Raw genomic sequence first — 25,771 nt, forward strand, 5'->3', positions numbered from 1 at the left:
GGGAATTGAACTCAGGACCTCTGGAAGAGCAGTCAGTGCTCTTAACCACTGAGCCATCTCTCCAGCCCAAATTGGTTGACTTTATGGCAGAATCCATTCCTTTTTCTTTCTCACTTTATTCAGAGATGCTAGGAGCAACTAGCTAGCATCCTCATTTTCCTATCTTTTCACCAACTGTCAAAACTTTTATATACAGAATCACCAGATCCATTGCCACTCAGAACAGGTAAATCAGGAAAACCAAATACATTTTTCCCTTTAAGTTTGTAAAATACTTCACACCATGGGCTTTCTATGTTCTCCAAGTATTAGGAAAGGCTTCAGTAACTACATATTATCAAATTAGAAAGCCTATTTTATTTTGTAAAAATTCTATATTTTTAAAAGTTCATCTTTATACTTCTGTTACTCTAGAACTGCATTTGGTACCAATACCTGTATCAGTTAGGGTTCTCTAGAGGAACAGAACTGTGTGTGTGTGTGTGTGTGTGTGTGTGTGTGTGTGTGTGTGTGTGTGTGTGTGTGTGTGATTTATTAAAATGGCTACAGGCTGTGGTCCAGGTAGTTCAATAATGGCTGTCTACTAACAAGAGATTCAAGAATCCAGTAGTTCAGTCTATGAGGCTATATGTCTTCAGTATAGGTCAGAATCCTAAAGACGTAGGCTCTAATGCCAGTGAAGGATTGGACTTGCTAGTGAATGCAAGAACAAGCAGGCAAAGAGAGCAATATTCCATGTCTTTTACATAGGCTACCAGGAGAAGGTGTGTATGGCCCAGATTGAACATGAATCTTCCTACTGCAAAAGATCAGATTTAAAGTCTTCCCAGTTCACATGTTTTATTAAAAAAGTCTGTCACAAGCATACCCGGCTACTTGTGTTTTAGTTAATTCCAGATGTAGTCAAGGTGAAAACCAAGACTAACCATCACAGTGGTTGAATTTAATGAAAAAGAAAAGAAGAGGACTATAAACATTTTAGGTTAAATTTTTTAGTCACCTTTTTCTCCCATGGGATTTGTTTATTTTTGTGATGTTGGTAATGGGACCCAAAGCCTTACTCATCTTAGGCAAATACTATATATATAAGACTTAGCTAGTCTCTCAGCCCAGTCTGGCCTGCTTCACTCTCTCTAGTGTTAGGATTACAGGTGTCATGTGTCACTTTGTATTGGTCTGTAACAGTAGAATAATAAGTGGAAATGACTGAGAAGTTTACTGGTAGTGTAGGAGAGTGGGGTGAAAGCTATCAAGATAACAATTATGATTTGATACCTTTATATAAGAGTTTCACTAACTCTTCTCCAGCAAGGTCATTGGGAATCTCAAAACTTCAACTATTCAGACATGCTAGTGATGAAAGCGTAGGGGATCGATAGTACCTGCACTTCTCAAACATTCATATGTCTGAGGTTTGTCTGGAGTTGTCATTAAAACATAACTTTCCATTCAGTGAGTGTGGGATGGTTCCCAAGATTCTTCACATTTATTAGGTTCTTTGGTGAAGACAATGCCAGTAGTTCAGAGATGACATCTGAATAACAGCCCAGCTGTCTACTATGTTTGAAAAACATTAACTTCATTATTTATTTGATCTAAATGGGTATTTTACCTTCATATATGTCTGTGTACCATTTACATGCAGTATTCATTGAGACCAGCCCCTGGGATTGGAGTTACAGATGGTGGGGAGCCACTATGTAGATGCTGGAACTGAATCTGGGTCTTCTGGAAGAGCAACCAATGCTCTTAACTGCTGAGCCATCTCTCCATCCCTTAGATTTTAGATACTAGTTGATGCAATTAGAGGCTGGAACAGGAGGATCTGGAGTTTAAATCCAGGTTGCAGAGTGAAGGCTTCTCAACGAGAAACAAATACCAAACAGGTAACCCTCCAGAGAATGTAAGAAGTACACTTGTTGGAAAGAATTTGGTTTAGCTATGATTCCTAAACACACTCAGAGCACCTCAAAGTCTCTTTTCTGCTATAGGATTCCCATGATTCCTGTTTTATATTCTTCAGTACAGACTCTTCCATTGTGTTTGCTCATACAAACCCTAATTTTGCCTTAGGATACCTGTCTACATGCAGGAAATCCAGGTGCCCACAGAAAGCTTTGAAAAGCAGGATCAGCTGCTGTCTAGAGACAGGCTAGAAGGTCTCTGCACAGGGAAGTGTTCTAAAGATGAGGTGACAAAAGCAAGAAAGGCCAAGGCATGAAAAAGGTGACCCAGTGACATCATCCTCTAGAGAGCAAGACAGCTCTCATGGATAAACACTTTTCTTCAGAGGTTTATCCATCTCTGTAGTTGGCAGTAGGTTTTGGCTTTTACATTTATGTTAATGTTAGCCACAAACAGCTTGGTATGCATTTTTTTTTTTGGTCTTATTGTCTACTCCAGAAGAACCACTTCTGGAGGGAAAGAACCGTACAGTGTACAGGAAGAGCCATAATGGTGCTTGTGTTGCAGGCTGACTCTCAACACTAATTTAAAAAACACCTTTGTTCCAGAACAAAGCTTCAAAGCACAGCTAGTCCTTTAAGTAAGCAAGCAAGCAACATATTTGAAGGTGTTAAGAAAATGCAGCTGTATACATAGGGGAGGATGACATTGTCAGGGATAGGTGGGTGAGGAAGTCCTTGGTGCAGTGAAGGCTGGTCACTCTAGTATGGGGGAAATCATGGGTGGGGAGGTGGGAGTGGGAAGGTGGGTGGGGGCATATCCTCAGAGAAGCAGAAGGAGGGGGGATGCGATAGGGAGTTCCTGGGTGTGGTGGGGGGATAGAGAAAGGGGATTACATCTTAAATATAAGTAAAATATCCAATAAAATGTCAATAAAAGAAAACCAATGTAAGCTGGGCAATGGTGGTGCATGCCTTCAATTCCAGCACTTTGGAGACAGATGAAGGCAGATCTCTGTGAGTTTGAGGCCAGCCTGATCAATAGAGTTCTGGCATTCTAAAGGATGATGTTGTGCTGGGTCACTTTCTTTCATGCTTTCTTTCCTGTTTCTGTCCCCTTCTAGTCCCTATCAGTTGAGAATGGGAGCCCGCCACTCTCTTGCCATCATTTAAAGAAACTCACTTTCAGAATCTAGCAGGATTGGCTGCCATCTGAAGACAGGTCTAGAAGGTCTCTGATAGTCTGAGACACAGTCTCACAGCAGACTTTCTGTTCCTCTGGCTCTGCCCCTGACAGTGTGACAGTCGGGACTTGTCACCACATGGTCACTTGTTTTCTGCATTTTTTTTTTTTTGGCTGTGATTTTCATAATGGTCTCCATATGATTTTTCTTTATTCTGTGTAGTTGAGGTAAGAGGAAATTGGTATTTCCATGACAGCCTACAAAGGATATCTCTGGCCTTGTAATTTTACTGTTTTGGTTTTCCTTTGGTGTCCTGCTACCTGAGAACATTACTCTAATGTTTGGAGAAAACATAAAATAGTTCTAACTGTATTGCAGACAAAAAAAAAAAAAAAAAAAAAAAAAAAAAAAAAAAAAAAAAGAGTTTCCCACTGAATCCCTCTACTCTTTCAGGTGGTGACTCTCCCCAAATGGTTTGGGTTACAACAGTTGTGAGATAAAAGAAGTAAATGGTCCAAAGCAGCTGTGTCAGGGACCTCTTCTTCCCTGTAGAGGGTGAAGACTCGGTTTCAATGAAGTGAATATTCTCATTAACTGAAGCTTGCTACACATTCTGTGTGTGAGCTATAATCAATGCACAGTAAACTATGACTATTAAACTATAAAACCATAAACTACTATATCAATATTTAATCGAGCAAAACATATAATCTTTGTTGATTCAGAAGTTAGTTCAGATCTCAGCAGCATCTCACGACTGTGGTAACGATTGTGAACTAATTATATGGGACAGGGTATATTGAAGATGCAGAGACCCAGACTAGATCTGCTGTAGTTATTATCAAAAGTGGCTTTTTATAAGTGGCTTCCTGAAACCTACTGTTTACTTTCATTTCACTTTCTGTCATAAAAGATGAGATATAAATGTGTCTCCCCACACTTTAGTTATTTTGTCCATGAGATTATTCAGATTGCTAATAAGTTATGTCTTGTCCACATGCAATCTAACAGCAAAGCTGCAGATTACCTGGTAAAAAGCCACCATATTTCAGCATCTTTAAATGTAGTGTGTCAGCACATCTGTCACTTGCTGTCTTACTAATCAGTGAAGGTGTCACTTTTTGTCAGTCTTGAGGCCTTATGTACTGTCGTCGGTGTGGTTGCAGTTCATCTCGTGACTGACAACCCGCGTGATCCAAGTCAGCTTAATTCATGGACTGTGATTTTTAGAACTCAATTTGTGTCATTTCCTTGTGAGTAAAGAGAGAATAACGCATCATAAATCCACAGTCCCCTCTGTGGTAGGCACTGCAATTTGACCGCATTCCCACAGAATGGGTTTTCAATTAGAAAGATTTGTGGCTGTAGATGCACGCTACCAGCTAAGAGTAAGCTGTGAAGTCTGTAAATATCAGCCTGGCCACGGCTCCCCCAGACACAAGACAGTGTGAACCAAACAAGAGGCTGAGCTGTGTTTTCATACTCCTTGTAAGAACTGGCTTCCGGGCATTGGCAGAATGTTGTGGCCATATGTTTTGTGTGCGTGTGTTTTGTCTCTAAATGTCTAGCTTTGAACTTGCTTGAAGTGTGTAGCTTATGTTAGATGTTCTTTCTAACCAATACAAGTTTTATATGTCCATATCTAACGTGTGAAATATTTTTCTTAGAACCAGTTCTTCTTGCTTTTGACGCTATAACAGTAGATCATTAGTGTGGATGTTCTGAGAAACATCACAGCTTGTTCATTCATTTACCTGAGTGTGGTGCCATCCCTGGACTGGTGGTCCTGGTTTCTATACAATCGCATGCTGACTAAGCCAGTAACCAGCATCCCACAATAACCTCTTCATCAGCTACTGACTCTAAGTTTCTGCCCTGTTGAGTTCCTGCCCTGACTTCCTTTGATGTGGAAGTGTAAGCTGAATAACCACTTTCCTCCCCAACCTGGTCATGATGATTTATCACTACATGATAACCCTAGTAATGTCAGGATATCTTCTAAATACATAAGCAAATCCATCAACTCTAAAGGTAGCTCTGTTAGTTGCTTTTGTCTATAGCAACCCTGGGTTTTTGGTATTCTCCTGTTGTATTATTTGCTCTAGGAAATATGGAGAAGAAACTTAAGTTTGTTTCTTTCTTATTACAAAAATATAAACTTTAAGAACTTGTCCTACTTAAAGCTGTATTCTGAGTACTTTATATGCATTACTAGCTTTTAGTCATCAAGTTCATTAAATTGAATACAATCTTTATTATTGTTTGTGTATGTTTGTGTGTGTGTGTGTGTGTGTGTGTGTGTGTGTGAGAGAGAGAGTATACATGAATGCAGGTGTTTGTGGAGGCTACAAGAGGGTGTCTAATTTGTTGACTGAAGTTACAGATGGTTGTGAACCACCTGATTAGGGTACTGGGTACTGAATTCTTTAGTACTCTGCAATATGGTCTTATTTTTCTTTTTAAAAATTTTTTTTGCTTTTATTAAAAAATAGATTTTCCTTATATAATATATTCCGGTTACCGTTGCCTACTCTCGGCTCCTCTCAGTTCCTCCTCACCTCCATTCTGATTTAAATCTACTCACTTTTTGTCTCTCATTAGAAAAGGAGCGGGCTTCTAATGGATAATAAAAACTAAGATATAATAAAATAAGATAAAATAAGATAACACAAAATCTAACACATTCAAATTAGACAAAACAAACAGGAGGAAGAGTCCAAAAGAAGGCAGGAGGAACAGAGACCTACTGATTTGCTCACTCTGGAATCCTGTAAAAACATTGAACTGGAAGCCGTAATGTATGAATAAGCAGGCCTGTGTAGGGTTTCTGCATGCTGTATTAGTCTGTGAGAGTTTGTATGAGCTGGGATCATGTTGCTTTAGAAGGACTTATTTTTTTGATATCTTCCACCTCTTCTGGCTCTTTGGTCTCCTCTTCAGTGAGTTCTCTGAGCCCTTATGGGTGGGATTTGAGAGAAACATCCTGTTAAGGGCTGGGTGGTCCAAGGTCTCTAACTCTCTGTATATTATCTAACTGTGGGTCTACGTATTTGTTCCCATCTGTTGCAAGAGGAACCTTTTTTGATGATGGCTGAACAAAGCACTTATCTATGACTTTAGCAGAATGTGATTAGGAATTATTTTATTGCTACATTTTTTGTTATTTATTTATTTATACTCCAGATTTTATTCCTCCCTTCTGTTCCACCCTCCTACTGTTCCACATCCCATACCTCCTCCCCACCCCTTGTCTCCACAAAGACATTCCCTCCACTCACCCCCCCCCCACCACCACCCAACTGGACCTCTAAACTCCAAAGAGGCCTCCAGTCTCTTGAGGGTTAGGTGCATCTTCTCTGACTGAACCCAGACCCTACAATCCTCTGTTGTATATGTGTTAGGGGCTTCATATCAGCTGGTGTATGCTGCCTGGTTGGTGGTCCAGTGTCTGAGAAATCTCAGGGGTCCAGGTTAATTGAGACTGCTGGTCCTCCTACAGGGATGCTCTCCTCCTCAGCTTCTTCCAGCTTTCCCCTAATTCAACCACAGGGGTCAGCAGCTTCTGTCCATTGGTTGGGTGTAAATATCTGTATCTGACTCTTTCAACTGCTTGTTGGGTCTTCTGGAGGGCAGTCATGATAGGTCTCTTTTTGTGAGCACTCCATAGCCTTAGTAATAGTGTCAGGCCTTGGGACCTCCCCTTGAGCTAGGCCCTATTATGGGCCTGTTGCTGGACCTTCTTTTCCTCAGGCTTCTCTCCATTTTGATCCCTGAAGTTTTTTCAGATAAGAACAAATATAGGTCAGAGTTTTGACTGTGGGATGGCAACCCCCTCCCTCACTTGCTGCCCTGCCTTCTTGCTGGAGGTGGGCTCTTTAAGTTTTCTCTCCCTACTGTAGGGCATTTCATCTAAGGTCCCTCCCTTTGAGTCCTGAGAGTCTCTCACCTCCCAGATCTCTGGTGCATTCTAGAGGGTCCCCCCAGCTTCCTACCTCCTGAGGTTGCCTGTATCCATTCTTTTTGCTGGTCCTCAGGGCTTAAATCCTTTTCCCTCACCCAATACCAGATCAGGTTTCCTTCTCACCCCCCATGCCCTTCCCTGTCCACTTTCCTTCCCAGGTTCCTCCCTCCCTCCTTCCCTCCTCACTTGTGATTGCTTTCTTCTCCTTCCCAAGTGGGACTGAGGCATCCTCACTTGGGCCTTTCAGCTGGTCAACCTTTTTTAGTTCTTTGGACTGTATCTTGGGTATTCTGTACTTTTCTTGCCTGCTTGCTTGCTTGCTTGCTTGCTTCCTTCCTTCCTTCCTTGCTTGCTAATATTCACTTAGCCAGTGGATCTGAGTTACCTCACACAGGATGACATTTTTTAGTTCTATCCATTTGCCTGCAAAACTCAGATGTCCTCGTTCTTAATAGCTGAGTAGTATTCCATTGTATAAATCAACCACAATTCCTGTGTCCATTCTTCTGTTGTGGGACATATGGGTTGTTTCCAGCTTCTGGCTATCACAAATAAGGCCACTATGAACATAGTGGAACAAGTGCCCCTGTGGCATGGTGGGGCATCTTTTGGGTATATTCCCAAGAGTGGTATTGCTGGTCTTCAGGTAGATCTGTTTCCAATTTTCTTTATTGCTACATTTTTTTTAGACTAGTACTATTTAGTTTTACCCTAGGTCACTAGGATATCTAGTATCAGGTTCTTGGTCACCCAAGCAGTATCTGGTATGGGTTCTATCCCTGGAAATGAGCTGTAAGTCAAATCAGACACTGGTTGGTCACTCCCACAAACTTTGTGCTACCATTGGTCTAGCATATCTTACAGGCAGCACATCATTGTGGGTCAACGATTTTGTGACTGGGTTGATATTTACCATGCCACAGAACAGCGGGGTAAAAGCACTGTGTAGGCAGCAGCTGATATTCTTCATGTCCTATGAGTTGTATAGGTGTTGTCCTCAGTAGTGGGGGCCTTGTCATTATGTTGTGGAGACCAACTTACAGTCCTGGCAACAGGCTGGGTTGTATTGGGGTTCCCATGGCACCCCTTTGACCAACAACTCAATTAGGTGTAACCAGTTCCCAGAAGCTTCATTTGGTGACAAAAGAGGTGCACTTGGGGCTCTCTCTTCCCATCATTTGGTGATTTCTTTTATATCACCTTTATATGTACATATTTTATGAAGCTCCTACTGAATTCAGTTTCTTTACTATACCTTTTTTGGCACACCTTTTTTTTTTTATTGGATATTATATTTACATTTCAGATTTTATCTCCTTACCCCCATTCCCCCAACCACCCAGGAACCTCCTATTCCATCCCCCCTCCTCATGCTTCTATGAGGATGTGACCCCATCTATCCCCCCACTCCCAGCTCCCCATCCTCAAATTCCACCCCCCCACTAGGTGTTCAGCCTTCAAGGGACTGAGGATCTCCTCTCCCACCTATGCCCAACAAGGCCATCCTCCCCTTCATGTACAGATGGAGTCATGGGTCCCTCCCTATGTGCTCCCAGGCTGATGGTTTAGACCCTGGGGAGCTCTGGTTGGTTGGTATTGTTGTTCTCCTCATGGGGCCACAAACTCTTTCGGCTCCTTCAGTCTTCTCTCTAACTTCTCCATTGGGAAACCCTTGATCAGATCAGTGGTTAGCTGTGAGCATCTGCCTCTGAATGGGTCAGACTCTGGCAGACCTCTAAGGAGACAGCTATATCAGTCTCTTGTCATCATGCACTTTCTGCCATCCACATTAGTGTCTACCTTTGGTGACTGTACATGGGATGGATACCCAGGTGGAATGATCTCCACACGGCCCATCCTTCAGTTTTTGTCCCACACTTTGTCTCCGTATTTGCTCCCTTGAGTATTTTTGATACTCCTTGTATGACCAAGGCATCCACACTTGATCTTCCTTCTTCATGAGCTTTATGTGGTCTGTGAGTTGAGTCTTGGCTATTCCAAGCATTTGTGCAAATATCCACTTATCAGTGAGTAAATACTATGTGTGTTCTTTTGTGATTGGGTTAACTCACTCAGGATGATATTTTCTAGTTCCATCCATTTACCTAAGAATTTCTCAAATTCATTATTTTTAATAGCTGAGTAATATTCCATTGTGTAAATATACCACTTTTTAAAAAAAAATCCATTCCTCTGTTGAAGGACATCTGGGTTCTTTCCAGCTTCTGGCTACTATAAATGAGGCTGCTATGAACATAGTGGACCATATGTCTTTGTTATATGTTGGAGCATCTTCTGGGTATATGCCCAGGAGTGGTATAGCTGGATCCATAGGTAATGCTATGTCCAATTTTCTGAGGAATCACCAGACTGATTTCCAGAGTGGTTGTACCAGCTTGCAATCCCACCAACAATGGAGGAGTGTTTCTCTTTCTCTACATCCTCACCAGCATCTACTATCACCTGAATTTTGATCTTAGCCATTCTGACTGGTGTGAGGTGGAATCTCTGGGTTGTTTTGATTTGCATTTCCCTGATGACTAAGGATGTGGAACATTTCTTAAGGTGCTTCTCGGCCATTCGAGATTCTTCAGTTGAGAATTCTTTGTTTAGCTCTGTGCCCCATTTTTAAATCAGGTTATTTGATTGTCTGGAGTTTAATTTCTTGAGTTCTTTGTATATATTGGATATTAGCCTTCTATCGGATCTAGGATTGGTAAAGATCTTTTCCCAATGTGTTGGTTGCTGTTTTGTCTTATTGACAATGGCCTTTGCCTTACAGAAGCTTTGCAACTTTATGGGGTTTGATTTGTCAATTCTTGATCTTAGAGCATAAGCCATTGATGTTCTGTTCAGGGAATTTTCCCCTGTGCCTAGGTATTCGAGGATCTTGCCCATCTTCTTGTCTATTAGTTTCAGTGTATCTGGTTTTATGTGAAGGTCACTTATCCACTTAAACATGAGCTTTGTACAAGGATATAAGAATGGATTGATCTGCATCTTTCTACATGTTGACCTCCAGTTGAACCAGCACCATTTGCTGAAAATGCTGTCCTTTTTCCACTGGATGGTTTTAGCTCCTTTGACAAAGATCAAGTGACCATAGGTGTGTGGGTTCATTTCTGGATCTTCAATTCTATTCCATTGATCTTCCTGCCTGTCTCTGTACCAATACCATGCAGTTTTATTTATCACTATTGCTCTGTAGTACATTTTGAGATCAGGGATGGTGATTCCCCAAGAAGTTCTTTTATTGAGAATAGTTCTTGCTATCCTGGGTTTTTTGTTATTCCAAACGAATTTGCAAATTGTTCTTTCTATCTCTATGAAGAATTGATTTGGAATTTTGATGGGGATTGCATTGAATCTTTAGATTGCTTTTGGCAAGATGGCCATTTTTACTAAATTAATCTTGCCAATCCAGGAGCATGGGAGATCTTTCCATCTTCTGAGATCTTCTTCAATTTCTTTCTTCAGAGTCTCGAAGTTCTTGTCATACAGATCTTTCACTTGCTTGGTTAGGTTCACTCCAAGGTACCTTATATTATTTGTGACTATTGTGAAGGGTGTCATTTCCCTAATTTCTTTCTCGTCCTGTTTATCCTTTGAGTAGAGGAAGGCTACTGATTTGTTTGAGTTGATTTTATATCTAGCCACTTTGCTGAATTTGTTTATCAGGTTTAGGAGTTCTCTGGTTTAAGTTTTAGGGTCACTTAAGTATACTATCATATCATCTGTAAATAGTGAAATTTTGACTTCTTCCTTTCCTATTCATATCTCTCACAGATCACATGAAGCTCATGAACAAGGAAGACCAAAGTGTGAGTGTGTTAACCCTTCTAAGAATACTCAAAATACAAAATACTCATGGGTGCAAATATGGAGACAAAGTATGAGACAGAAACTGGAGGAGGGGCCATCCAGAGACTGCTCCACCTGGGTATCTATTCCATGTGCAGTCACCAAATGTGAATGTGATGTGGGTGCTAGGAAGTGAATGCTGACAGGAGCCTGATATAGCTGTCTCCTTAGAGGTCTGCCAGAGCCTGAAATATACAGAGAAGCATGCTCACAGCTATCCATTGAGCTGATCTTGGGGTTCCCAGTGGAGGAGTGAGAGAGAAGACTGAAGGAGCTGAAAGGGTTTGTGGCCCCAAAGGGGAGAGCAACAATACCAATCAACCAGAGCTCCCCAGGGTCTAAACCACCAGCCTGAGGGCACATAGGGAGGGACCCATGGCCCAAGCTATATATGTAGGGGAGGATGACATTGTCAGGCATAGGTGGGTGAAGAAGTCCTTGGTCCAGTGAAGGCTGGATGCCCCAGTGTGTGGGGGAAATTGTGGGTGGGGAGGTGGAAGTGAGAGGGTGGGAGGGGGCATATCCTCATAGAAGTAGGAGGAGCGGGCATGGGATGGGGGAGAAATGGGGAAAGGGGATTACATCTAAAATGTAAATAAAATATCCAATATTTTTTAAAAAAAAATCTCACAGGAGCTTTTATTTGCATTTCCTTGATGGCTAAGGGTGTTGAACATTTCTTTGTTTCTCAGCCATTTCAGTTTCTTCTACTGAGAGTTCTGTGCCCCATTATTAAATTGGATTGTTTCCTGATGTCTAGCTTCTTAAGTTTATTTATGTTTTTGATATTAGTCCTCTACAAGATGTGAAGTTGGTAAAAATCTTTTTCTATTCTGTAGGCTGCCACTTTGTTTGAGTGATGGTATCCTTTGCTTTACAGAGCTTTTCAGTTTCATGAGGTCCCAGTTATTAGTTGTCAGTATTAGTGTTGGTGCTAACAGTTTTCTGTTTATAACGTCTTTTCTCGCAGATGATTTGAAGGCTATTCCCAACTTTCTCTTCTATCATATTCAGTGTGTCTTGTTTTATATGTTGGTCATTGATCCATGTGGAGTTGAGTTTTGGGCAGGGTGATAATTATAGATGTATTTGCATTCTTCTACATATAGCCATCCATTTTGGCCAGCATCAATTGTTGAAAATCTGGTGTCCTTAGGTGTGTGGATTTATGTCTAGGTCTTCAGTTTGAATCCTGTGATCAACATGTCTGGTTTAAAGCCAATACCATGCTCTTTTTATTATGATAGTTTGGTGTTACCTCTTGAAATAGAGTTTGTCATATCTCCCACAGGTCTTTTACTACTCAGGATTGCATTTTAGTTAATTGTGATAAGGGTTTGTTAATCTTTCTGTTTTTCTCAAAGAACCAATTGTTTGTTTCATTGATTGTTTTGTTTTGTTTTGTTTGTTTGTTCTAATTTCATGGATTTTAGCCCTGAATTTTTTTTTGTTTCTTGCCATCTACTCCTTTTGAGTGTAATTTCTTCTTTTTGTTCTAGAGCTTTCAAGCATGCTATCGTTAGTATAAAATCTCTATTTCTTCTTCTTTTTTTAAATGTAGGCACTTAGTACTATTAACTTTCCTTTTAGAACCACCTTTCCGTAAGTTTTAGTATGTTGCATATTCATTTTTTTTCAGTTCTAGAAAGACTTTAATTTCTTTCTTGACCTATGTGTGTTGTTCTGTTTCCATGAATTTGTAAACTTTTTGTTGATTCTGTAATTGTTGATATTGAGGTTTGATATTGATGCTCAGAAGGAATGCATGGTGTTATTTCAGGTTTCTAGTTTATTTTGAGACTTGCTTTGTGTCCCAATATGTGGTCAGTTTTGGAGAAAGTTCCATGAAGTTCCTAAGAAGAAGAGAAGAAGAGATATTCTCTTGTGTTGGAGGAAATGATCTGTAAATATCTGATAGTTTCATTTGGCCTGTAACATCAGCTAGTTTAAGCATTTCTTGATTTACTTTTGTCTGATGATTATCTATTGGTGAGAGTGGGTTATTGAAGTCTCTCAGAATCCATGAGTGAAGGTCAGTATGTGATTTAAGCTGTCATAGTAGGTTTTTTTTTTTTTTTTTTTTTTAATAAAATTGGGTGTCCTTATGCTTGGAACATAGATATTAAGAACTGAAATGTCATTTTGGTGCATTTTTCCATTGATGACTATGTAGTGTTCTTTCTTCTCTCTTCTTGTTAGTTTTGCCTTAAAGTCTATATTGTCCGATATTAATATAGATACACCAACTTGCTCTTAAGTGTATTAGCTTGGAATATTTTTCCATTATTTTACCCTGAGGTGATATCTGTTCTTGAGGTTCTGGATGCAAAAGATGAATCCTGTTTTCACATATATTTTGTTTGTGTCATTTTCTTAGGAAATTGAGATCGCTGATAGTGAGAGTTATCAATGAATGTTTGTTGTTGATTCCTGTTTGGTCATTCCTAAATGTTGGTGTGTGTGTGTGTGTGTGTGTGAGAGAGAGAGAGAGAGAGAGAGAGAGAGAGAGAGAGAGAGAGAGAGAGAGAGTGAGAGAGAGGAGAGAGAGAGAGAGAGAGAGAGAGAGAGAGAGAGAGAGAGAGAGGAGGGAGAGAGAGAGAAGGAGATTTGGATCTTGCTCTCTGGGATTAATTTATTTCTTGTGTTTTCTTGGGTGTGGTCAAACACTTTATGTTGGAGTTTTCCTTCTAGAGCCATCTGTAGGACTGGATTTATAGGTAGACATTGATTAAATTTAGTTTTATCATGGAACATCTTTTTCTTTTCATCCATGGTGACTGAAAATTTTGCTAGTGTAGCACTCTGTGTGAGTATTTCTGGTTTTTTAGACTCTGCCTCTATGCCTTTCTGGCTTTTATCTTCTCAGTAGAGAATCCAGGTGTGACTCTTCAGTCTGCCTTTATTACTTGGTCTTTTTCCCTTATAGATTTTAGTACTGTTTCATTGTTCTGTAATTTAGTGCTTATGTGCTGAGGGGACTTTTTTTTCTGTTGGTGTTTTGTGTGTCTCTTGACCTTGATAGGAATCTCCTGCTTTAGGTTAGGAAATTTTTCTTTTATGATTTTGCTGAAAATATTTTGTATGCCTTTGACCTGGGTTTCTTTTCCTTCCTTGTCTTAGATTTGGTCTTTCACAGAGTCCCAAACGTTCTGGATGTTTTGAGCTAAGAATTTAACATTTTCTTTTAATATTTGAGCTAGGGTTTAATGTTTTCCTTGATTGAGAAGTTCATGTCTTAAATCATGTTTTCAATTCCCTGATATTCTCTGTTCCAATTCCTGTGTTCTGCTGATGAAGCAAGCTTGCCTCTGAGTTTCTTGTTTAAGTTCCTAAATCTTTCATTTTCAGATGTCCATCAGTTTGGATTTTCTTTATTGATTTTATTTCCACTTTCAGTTCTTGAGTGGTTTTATTGGTTTCCTCTACTGTTCATGTTTTGATTGGTTTCTTTAAGAGATATGTTCATTTTCTCTTCAAGGAGCTCTGTTATTTTCATAATGGATACCTCATGGTCTTTGCCTTGTGCTTCAGCTATGTTGCAGTACTCAATGTTTTGCAGTGCTTCAGCAGGCCTGCTGTGATAGACGCTGCTAGGCTCTAGTAAATACATTTTTTCCTGACTGTCCTGGATCATGTTTTTATGCTTGAGTCTAGGCATCTGGGTATGGGAAAGCTGTGATCCTAGGTGCTGATATCTGGTCTTGTGTTTGTTGGATGTTTCATTCTGTTCCTTCGTTTCTGTTTTCCCTCTGGTTCTTAGGAAAGAGTGGTGGCTATGTGTTGCATGGTAGGAAACTTCTTCTGGAATCTTAATAGGTATGTCTACCAGAAACCCCCTCTCCCATCCCTCTTCTCCTGCTTCTATGATGATGTGCCCCCACCCATCCATCCACCCCCACCTCCTTGCCCTCAAATTTTCCCACACTGGGGCATCCAGCCTTCACAGAATCATGGATTTCCTCTCTCACCTTTCACCCCCCCCCCCCACCCAACAAGGCCATCCTCCCCTACATATACAGCTGGAGCCATGGGTTCCTCCCTATGTGCCCCGAGGCTGGTGGTTTAGACCCTGGGAGCTCTGGTTGGTTGGTATTGTTGCTCTCCCTATTGAGCCACAAACCCCTTCAGCTCTTTCAGACTTCTATCCAACTTCTCCCTTGGGAACCACTTGATCAGTTCAATGGTTAGCTGTGAGCATCTACCTCGGTATACTTCAGGCTCTGGCAGACCTCTAAGGAGACAGCTGTATCAGGCTCCTGTCAGCATGCACTTCGTGGCATCCACATCAGCGTCTGCATTTGGTGACTGCACATAGGATGGATACCTAGGTGAAACAGTCTGTGGATGGCCCCTCCTTCAGTTTCTGTCCCACACGTTGTGGCCATATATGCTTCCATGAATATTTTGTTACTCCTTCTAAGAAGTAACCCACTGAAGCACCCACACTTTGGTCTTCTTTCATGAGCTTCATGTGGTCTGCCATCCCTGACCTAAAGCTGTACTACAAAGCAATAGTGATAAAACCTGCATGGTATTGGGACAGAGACAGGCAAGAAGATCAATGGAATAGAATTGATCATGTACAACGTGTGGTTCATTTTTTGTATTTTGCATTTAAGGTGTCAAACAGAGCTTGGCTGTTGGCAACTAAAACAGAACAAGGCAAAGATTATTCAGTGTAAGAAGAGAAGCAAGATTATAAAGACAAAGACATCAGAAGAGACTTGACTCTTCATATCTGTTGGGCAGAATGTTCAGTATAGCTCCACCTCGTGTGATATTTTCATCCCAGATAGAGAAATGAATTCGGTGAACCGGAACACTGTTGGCTGGATGAGTGTGCTGAGAGATACATGGTGTGTTTGTGTGTGTGTGTGTGTGTGTGTGTATGTTTGTGTATGTATGTGTGTTTGTGTATATTTGTGTGTGTGTTTACTATTACTGCTTAGCTATCAGATGGGTGCAGAGGCTTGTGCAAACTTTGTGGAAGTGTTTCAAAAACTAAAATTTCATTTCAACAGAAAAGCTCTATTTTTTTCCTAGTTTCTCTAGGACCTTGTCTTTCTCTCTTGCTTTTTAGATCCCATAATTCAGGCTTTTCTTTTTTTACTTTGTCATTTCAGGCAATGTTCAGTCTTTGTATGGTGGAAAGTGGAGCCGATGAAGTAAATTTACGTGGTGTGACCAGCCTGGGCTTAAAGCAGGCTCTGGAGTTTGCATACACAGGACAGGTACGGTGCCAAAGGTGATACAAGCAGCTTTGCTTATTAACTGTGCTCAACCAAACATACTTACCTTCAGTGGATATGGTTTAGTTGCTGTACATTATGCTCATTTTAATAATTTAAAAACACATCTGCTTAATTTTATAACTGACATAACGGACAGATGAGGAAAGTCATTTGATTTTTAGTGTTATCCAGAAACAAAGCATTTTAATCCAAACTATGTGGTTGTGAAGATTGGTTTCTCATGATCCAAAGTACTGTCATAAGGAAAGAATTGCAGCCAGTTGAATTCTACTTATCACTTAAGCTCAGTGACCCAATTATGGCTTTATTGTCTAAAAATTAAGAGTCAAACAGGGCAAGAGCTATAGCGCAGTGGTAGAACAAACAAGACCCATAGCCACAAAGAACAAAATCGAAACTTTTAGTTAGGGTTATTATTGGTGTGATGAAACACCATGACTAAAAGCAGATTGAGGAGGAAAAGTTTTCATAGGAGGCAGTCAGGCAGAGAAGTCAAGTAGGGTTGGAACCTGAGGGCGGGAGCTGATGCAAAGGCCATGGAAGAATGCTGCTTACTGGCACATTGCCATGGCTTATTCAGCCAAGTCTGGGCCTGCTGAGTAGTGGCTCCACCCACAATGGGCTGAGGCCCTCCTCCATCAATCACTAATTAAGAAAAATGCCCTATACACCGCTTGTCTACAGCCTGATCTTATAAAGTTATTTAATTATAGTTTTCTCCTCTTAGATGACAGTACCTGTGTTAAGCCGGCATTAAATTAGTGAGCATAATTGGTCTCTTGTGAACTTGAGATGCACTATTTAACTATAACCTTTCACTTTTAGTTTAGTCCTAAGATCTCATATTGATAAATATCACAGTATAAAACATTACAAACTTAAAGGCCCTACAGTATTCATATATTCAAACACTTTAAAAATTCAATATCTTTAAGATATCCAGTCTCTTTTAAAAGCAAAGTCTTTTTAAAATCCAATTACTAAATCTCCAAAATCTTCTCAATAGTTCCAAGACTCTCAATGATGGCATTTTGTAAAAGAAATACTTTATTACTCCAAGAGGGAAGAACCAGGGCACAGTCACAATCTGAATAAAGCAAAACAAAAGTCCAGCAGTATAAATCTCAGTGTCAAACTTCTGGGATTCTCAGTTTTCTGGGTTCCTCCGAAGGGATTTCCACAGCATACATAGCTTGTTCAGTGGCTGCTGCTGTTCCTGGATGGTGCTCCACTGTATTGGTGTCTCCAGTATTCTGGGGTCTCCTGCTGCAACTGGGCTGCACTTTTCACCAATAGCCTCCCCGGGACTCTCTTTAGGGACTCCAATCCTGTCACACAGTGACATGTCCCAACAGCTTTCCATAATTGCTTTATGCCTTAAAAGCCAGTACACCTGAGTGACTCTTAGAATAGCAAGTTATTCAGCATGAGATACAGCTGCCTCTAAAACACAGCTTCTATGAGGAAACATTTTCCAAAACAACTACACTTCAAAGATGCTGGTCTCTTCTTAATCACAGTGGATTGATTCTTCAGCCCCAGCAGACCATCTTCTATTGTCCTTACAAAGCAAAGGTTTTACTTTAATGATTCTGGTCTCTTCAGAGACTGATTCTTCAGGTGCAGCTGACTAGATGAGGGCACCATCTCAGTTACAGTTAATACTCCTGCATATTTAAGATGGCAGTACTGTGAGATGACCAGCAAGGACAATGGCAGGTATGAAGTGGAGCCTGCCTCTTGTGTGTGCTGTGGGTCCAGAGCCAGAGTAGGGTAGCTATTCAAGCTCTTCGGAGCTCAGAAGATACTGAGTGTGTTCAGGATCTTGGTCACTGGGGTTCACTCCTTGTGTTCCATTTTGCTTTGATCTAATTGTTACTGCGCTCTGGTTTTTCTCTTTTGGAAGCTAGTGTGTAAGTGATTTTTTAGTTTACAAAAGCCCATAACTGAGACACTTGGGAGTTTTAAAGAGATGGTTTTTTTTTTAATTTATTTTTTATTGTATATTTTATTTACATTTCAGATGCCATCCCCTTTCCCCATCTCCCCTCCCTAAAAAAAACCCCTATACCATGCCCCCATCTCGTTTTTGCCTTTATACAATTTTTTAATGTTAACCAAAGGTTTTATAAGTTTGTCAATGCTCAATATGAATCAGAAGTGCAACCCAATGCCCAACCTAGATATATTAACTATTTTTGACTGGAAGAGACACACAAACATCCACTTCCATGCCCCCCCCCCCCCAATCACCTAGCTCCTCCGCTCCTCCTCCCCCTCTCCTTACTTCTCCTCTCTTTACTCCTCCCACCTTAGCTCCTCCTACATATCACCCACCCTTCCTGTTAAAATAAAACTTTTCTCTCAAAATAAAGTTAGAGCATAACTATACTAATTTGTCTCAGTAAGGTGCAAGATGACCTAATACCCAGTCCATCATTTTGTTGACTAACCAGCACCTCTGTCATCTCTCCTAACTAAAAGACTTAATTCTGAACCTGGCTTTTTTCTTGGCTTTAGAATGAATGTCATCTGAAAACCATCCTCTCAAATCTTTTCTCTCAAAGTAAATAGCCAGGATTGGCTATGAGACTATAAGTTTTCAACCCCCGTCAGAAATCCAGAATGACTGAGTTAACTGAAATTATGGGAAGCATAAAGCATAGCTTCTGAAGCTTAGCCAATTTATAGAGACCGCTGAACACCTGGATGGTCCCTATACTACAAAACATTGGAGCATCTGATCTTCAGCCTTCTGGCCCAGGATCACCTGACAGACCTAGTGATGCAGAATTATTAAGAGCTGATTACTCTGTCTTGGCAGATATAATCAATCGACTATTCTGCAAGTGTGTCCTTTTCTGGACAGTAATTTGTCTGTAGATGGAAAGAGATAATTATTGCCTAGTGGCTGTCTCACCACAACTGGAGTAACTCCAAAGATGCTCAATTTCTTTTTAGAATCCAAGACAGGGAGCTGTCAGAAGCAGACAGGTCTCTAATCAAAATGAATATTAATACAGAAATGTTTGTAACGTCAATTCTGTGGACTTCTGATGTTTTGAAAGTCAACTATCGATATAAGGTAATCTGGACTGTTGTCTTTTAACTCCTCTCAGCTATTTCTAAATAAAATATAGAAAACACCCTAACAATAAACTCACAGCCATGAATTTGGTATAGGCCCTTAAATCAGAGGCTAACCATCTCAAATCAGTTAAAAAAGTTAAAGAAGGACTGGGTCTAAGCCTTGTATTCCTAAATGTGTTATACAGGCACAATGCCTATGGGAGTAACAATATTCATCTCACTTTTATATCAATAAGAAGATCGTACCAATGAAAACCTTAAATTTGAAATCAAAGTAAATTTTGTACCATTTAAGAAATTATAACTTCATCTTAATAACAATTATACATATTTCTACCAATAGGTTGTGGCTATGCAGTAAATCCTAGCTAATCCTTCCTGCTCCAACAGAACCATTACTTTTCCCTAGAAAGACAGCCCAATATTAACCACCTCCATCCCCAAGCCCAGGGAGTAGGGGCACTGACTCTTCATTAACTTCTTCAAGCTGATTATGGGCATTGAGATATTAGAAGAGGGGTGGGGAGAAGAGTAAATTGATAAGCCTCTGATGCTGTGTCTTCACAGCATCCAGCTGGAATTCCAGGATATCAGAGGTTCGAGCAGGTCTGCTCAGCTTGCTTGATGAGTAGATAGACCAAGGCTGTGTATTCTGCAATATACAATTTTTAAAACAAATTTTAGTATCAAGATAATTTTTTGTTTGAATTCTGGAATCTAGTCTTCTGGTGGCCTGCCTCTGACATGTCTAATCCATATAATTCTGGGCATTTCTATGAGGGTGTGCTCCCACCATCCTCCCATTCCCGCTTCCCTGCTCTCAAATACCCCAACACTAGGGAATTCAAACTTTTAGGCACCAAGGCTGTCCACTTCCACGATGGCTAACACCTTACCCCATTCCCCCTCCTCCAATTACTATGAGGGTGGGCTCCCTTCCATTCCTGCCTCCCTGTTCTTGAAATTCCCCAACACTAGGGAATCCAAACTTTCAGGCACCAAGACCGTCCACTTCCACTGATGCCAGGCAAGGCCACCCTCAACTACCTATACAGGTGGAGCCATGAGTCCCTCTCTTTGTGTTCTCAGGCTGGAGATTTTAGAATGGCCACTCCAGCTTTTTTCTTATGACCATTTGCTTGAAAAAATTGTTTTCCAGCCTTTTACTCTAAGGTAGAGTCTGTCTTTGTCACTGAGGTGGGTTTCCTGTATGCAGCAAAATGCTGGGTCCTATTTACATATCCAGTCCATTAGCCTATGTCTTTTAATTGGAAAATTGAGTCCATTGATGTTAAGAGATATTAAGGAACAGTGATTGTTACTTCCTGTTATTTTTGTTACTAGAGGTAAAATTATCTTTGTGTGGCTACCTTCTTTTGGATTTGTTGGAAGAGGATTACTTTCTTGCTGTCTCTAGGGTATAATTTCCCTCCTTGTATTGGAGCTTTCCTGCTATTATCCTTTGTAATGCTGGGTTTGTGGAAAGATATTGTGTAAATTTGGTTTTGTCGTGGAGTATCTTGGTTTCTTCATCTATGGTAATTGAGAGTTTTGCTGGGTATAGCAGCCTGGGCTGGCATTTGTGTTCTCTTAGGGTCTGTATGACATCTGTCCAGCATCTTCTAGCTTTTATAGTGTCTGGAGGAGTCTGGTGTAGTTCTGATGTGTCTGCCTTTATATGTTACTTGGCCTTTTTCCCTTACTGCATTTAATATTCTTTCTTTGTTTTGTGCACTTGTTTTTTTTTTTTTTTTTTTTTTTTTTTTTTTTGATTATTATATAACGGGAGGTATTTCTTTTCTGGTCTAGTCTATTTGGCGTTCTAGTCTATGTTTGTGGGCATCTTGTTTTTTAGATTAGGGAAGTTTTCTTCTATAATTTTGTTGAAGATATTTATTGACCCTTTAAGTTGGGAATCTTCACTTTCATCTATTCCTATTATCCTTAGGTTTGGTCTTCTCATTGTGTCCTGGATTTCCTGGAAGTTTTGTGTTAAGAACTTTTTGCATTTTGCGTTTTCTTTGATAGTTGTGTCAATATTTTCTATGATATCTTCTGCACCTGAGATTCTCTATTCTATCTCTTGTATTCTGTTAGTGATGCTTCCGTCTACGACTCCTGATTTCTTTCCTAGGTTTTCTATCTCCAGGGTAGTCTCCATTTGTGATTTCTTGATTGTTTCTACTTCCATTTTTATGTCCTGAATGGTTTTGTTCAATTCCTTCACCTGTTTGGCTGTGTTCTCTTGTAATTCTTTAAGGGATTTTTGTGTTTCTTCTTTAAGGGCTTCTACCTGTTTACCTGTGTTCTCCTCAAACTCTTTGAGAGTGTTATTTATGTCCTTCTTAAAGTCCTCTATCATCATCATTAGAAGTAATTTTAAATCTGAATTTTGCTTTCCTGGTGATATGGGGAATTCAGGACTTTCTAGTGTGGTAGAACTAGGTTCTAATGATGCCAAGTACCTTGGGTTGCTGATGCTTATGTTCTTGCGCTTGACTTTCCCCATCTGGATCTCCTTAGTGCTACCTGCCCTGTCTCTGACTGGAGCCTGTCTTTCCTATTATCTTGGTTGTATCAGAACTGTGTAGGGTGGATGTTACTACTGGAATAAGAGTTGGGGCCCAAAATCGGCTCAGTGCTCAGGTGCAGACAGGAAAGAACCAGTGTTCCTGGCCAGGAGTGACTAAATATTACAACCTTCCCGTCAAGAGGGCAGAAGCACAAAATCACACGTGGGCCGACAAATGTGTGAAAGCGTGCACAGTGTCTATATAATCTGAGCCTACACAAAATCCCATCATGGCGTTGGGAAGTAAAGATGAAGCCCCACCACTGCCAACAAAGATAATGAAAACTCATAGCTGCAGGGAGGAGAGTCAGTATTCTTCAATGAAGTGACACTGGATATATCAATTACACACCAGGGTAGGCTCCATGGTTGGGAGTAATTGGCTACACAACTTTCCTTTCCTTTCTTCTTTTTCTTTTCTTTCCTTTCTCTGTCTCTTTCTTTCTTTCCCTCCCTCCCTCCCTCCCTCCCTCCGTCCCTCCCTCCCTCCCTTTCTTCCTTCCTTCCTTCCTTCCTTTTTAAGAGAGAGAAAGAACATAAAGGTAGGTGGATAGAGGGTCTGGGAGAAGTTGAGGAAAGGGAGGGAATCTAGTAAAATATGTTATACAAAATTCTCAAAAATAAAACATTATTATAAAACATAAATTAATCTAAAAAGATAATGTTAAAATAATTATGGAAAATTAGAAAAAATATTTAATAAAAATCAGCATATAAGTTCTGCTACTGGGTTGGCATCTCTCTAATCCCTGAAGTGTACTGTAGTGAGAAATTTGGCTTCTTGAAAAAAAACACAGAAATATTAAAGAATATGTTTTCATTTTAATCCCAGGTGTGAGATATGGTGCTGCTTCAGATTGTCCCAGCAACTGACTTTGATTTTCCTTGTGCAGGGGTATGATTTTGGCAACTGCAGATAGTTTCTGTGATCGTGTGAATCCTAGGGCACCAAAAAGGTGTGTAAATCCTAGGGCACCAAAAAGCATGAGGACTTTGTTGGTTGTTGGTTGACTGTTGTTGGTTGCTGCTTTTTAAGTAGTTATGAGCAAAGAAGAAAGGGAGGAAGAGGAAAGGGAGGAGGAGAAATAAGCTGTCCTGACTGTAAGACCAAATTTGCCCCAAGGAAGTAGATAGCCCTAATCAGCAGGAAGCAGTCTAATGGTAACATAGACTCCTTTCTATCCTTTTATTCTCTCCTATCTGTGTTAGGGGGTTTAAAGGGTAGAAGAGGTATAGAGAAGGGAGGAAGGAAGAAGAACCTCCAAAAGTAGTTCCTCTTCCTCATCTGAAGATATTCCAGAGATTAATGCATTGAAGGAGTGGCTTTACTGTTCTTGAAGTGTAAAGGACAAGGTGGTGAGGACATTCTGACGAGAACACACACATGGATTTAGTAGGGAAGATGATGGTTATGAAACAGAAACTCCTTCTACAGCTCTCCTGTGCAATGCCATTTCCTCCGAATCAGCTCCTCTCCATGAGGAACAGGCAGACATTGGGCACATGCACACACAGGCACACACATATGCATGCATGAGATCAGGCCTTTAACTTATTTTTTATTATTTCTGAACAGCAAAAAAAAAAAAAAAACCAAGCTCTACCACTTTACTTGACATTGGGAAACAACAAAAATCCCATTGGCAGCGAGCATCTAAAGCCACTGTAGAGGCTTTTGTAGGGAGTGGACATAGTCTGTGAAACATGACTGAAAGTGCAAGGACTTCACTCAAGCTCAGGAAGTTTACTGTTTCTCTCTGTGGCACTCTTTTCAAGTCTCCATGTAGAAAAATTCAATTATGTGGAGAAACACTTGACAAGAATTAGGTGAGGAGAAAATTACTTTCTTTTTCAAAATTAAAAATATTGTCCCTTAGAATACAGATTTCAGGCTGTACCCTGCAGATCCAGAGTCACAGCTGAAAAGACTCGAGGACCTTCTATCCTGCAGGCTTCTACAGGTATTGTCAGATGAATACAGGGTCTTGAAATTAAAATACTAAAACAGCTATTAAATAATCTTAATGCTGATCCCAATAGGCACTCTTTGGCAAATTTTCCTCTAGAATTGTTTTATGTGCTACATGCAGGGGAGGCTCATAAATAAATCTGATGGAGACTTTTTCCATACAAAGTGACACATTTACCCCTGAAGGAATCATCCATGGGAAGGCAGTTCCAATTAAGGTTGCTGTCACTTTGCTGCCTGGGTGGATGCTCAAGCCTCTAGAGAAAAGTATTCTGTTGTGGAGAATAAATACAGTTTCAGTCAAAATAAAGTGCCGCATATAAGTCCCAGTAGGCTTCCTGTTCAGTATGCCATCTATGGTGGTGTTTAGAAGTGACTACAGGGCAGGAACTGTCATCAACATCTTGCAAATGTTTGAGTAATGTTACACACACACACACACACACACACACACACACACACACACACTCATGTGAACTTATAAAAAAAAAAAACCAAGTAAAAATCAGGGGAAAAATCCCTCAGTTTCTGAGAACATAAAATCTAAGAGAGAATTTCCTTTGATTTTTCAACTCTCACTTGTGTGAATAGTTTTATATGATTGCTGATATATACTATTTGTCATTTGTGAGAATATCACATATGTAAAAATTATTTCTAAAAGGCTTATAAATGGAAAAGTTACAAAAATATTTCCTACTGCATATAGCATTCTCTAGGTCAGAGAAAGGCAATTAGGATGTGAATCTCTAAAGGCACATTCTTTCCTGAATTCATAAAGCCAGGGCCAAAGTTCACAGCCACTGAAGAGAACAAGGCGATACCAATACTACTTTTCTTCTTCAGATGATTATACCACTGGCTCATAGCTGACAAAGCTAGCAATATTTGGACATGGACTAGCTTAAAGAAGACTCCAGGTGTCACTATTGTTTGACACATTGTTTCTCCTTCCACTTTGGGCTTTTGGAGCTTCTCTCTCGGGTTACAAGGGATGCAGCAGGAAACAGAGCTCTCTGGAAATGAAAATAGAAACCAATCATCCTGCACACAGTGTATCCATGACATTACTTGCCACACCCTGTTGACATCACAGCCAGAATGCGCAACAGGTATCCTATGGCCCTAAAATCCACTTGCTTGCACGTTGGCACTAAGTGACTCAGTTCCTAGAGGTTATTCTAGAGCAATTGTGTTAGCTGTCTTACTTCTCAGCGTTCTTTCCTTCATAAACTAGGCTCTGTGTTACATGTTCTTCACTATCTAGATGGAAGTTTTTGTCTGTCTGTCTGTCTGTCTGTCTGTCTGTCAATAATACCTTCCTGTTTCTGTGAGTGAGCACTTTTCTATATGGGAATGAGGTGCAGTATCCCCTGTGTCCGTCTCGTCTTTCTCATGTCTCTTCTATCCAAGACTGGCCTGCAATACAAGGAAGTAAGAGGGAGGAGACCAACAAACAAGAACTATCTTCTTGCATCCCAGAAGAAGTAAACGCCAGTGCTTTCTTGGGATCATTCTTCCTCCTTCTAAGGTAGATCGTTTCTGTGACAGTTTCCAGAACCAGGCCTGTTACCTCTGCCCTACGGCTCTTCTCTGCTACAGTCCCAGCAGCTGTTTGTGGCTGTGCAATGACCACAAGGACCACAATGCATCCTGAGCCTTGTTCAAGCAATTTGTGAGCAGCGTGAAGACAAAGGAGGAACGCTTTGCCAATGTGTGCAGAGACAAGTGTACGTGTGTGAGCCATGCATTTGTAAAGACATAGGAAGAGTGAGCACATGTTCAGAGGAACTATAGCACTGGGGGAATTTTGACTTTTCTCCAACACTTCCTGGATGAAATCTGTAGGATGATTTTGAGAAGGCTGTACTGAGAACTGTGTGTAGGAGTAACACACACACTCTGTTGCACTTAGCAGTATTCATTCATCACTCCCACACTGTACTCCAAACTTCTTTCCAAGACAGCGGCAATTGTC

General features: G+C 40.5%; 1 protein-coding gene across 6 annotated transcripts in view; it reads left to right on the forward strand.

Moving 5' to 3' along the window:
• The window catches only part of Klhl32 (kelch like family member 32), a 219,375-nt gene that overhangs the window by 78,023 nt on the left and 115,581 nt on the right, over window positions 1–25,771 (forward strand). For all 6 annotated transcript variants that reach the window (XR_013107284.1, XM_076924066.1, XM_076924068.1 and 3 more), the window contains one exon: window positions 16,034–16,141. Coding sequence is in view for 5 of the 6 variants with exons in the window: in XM_076924066.1 (XP_076780181.1) it covers window positions 16,034–16,141 (108 nt within the window). In the remaining variant the exon portion in view is untranslated. The remainder of the gene's footprint in view (window positions 1–16,033; window positions 16,142–25,771) is intronic.

This window comes from Arvicanthis niloticus, chromosome 25 (genome assembly GCF_011762505.2).
Source record: "Arvicanthis niloticus isolate mArvNil1 chromosome 25, mArvNil1.pat.X, whole genome shotgun sequence".
NCBI classification, from domain to species: domain Eukaryota; kingdom Metazoa; phylum Chordata; class Mammalia; order Rodentia; family Muridae; genus Arvicanthis; species Arvicanthis niloticus.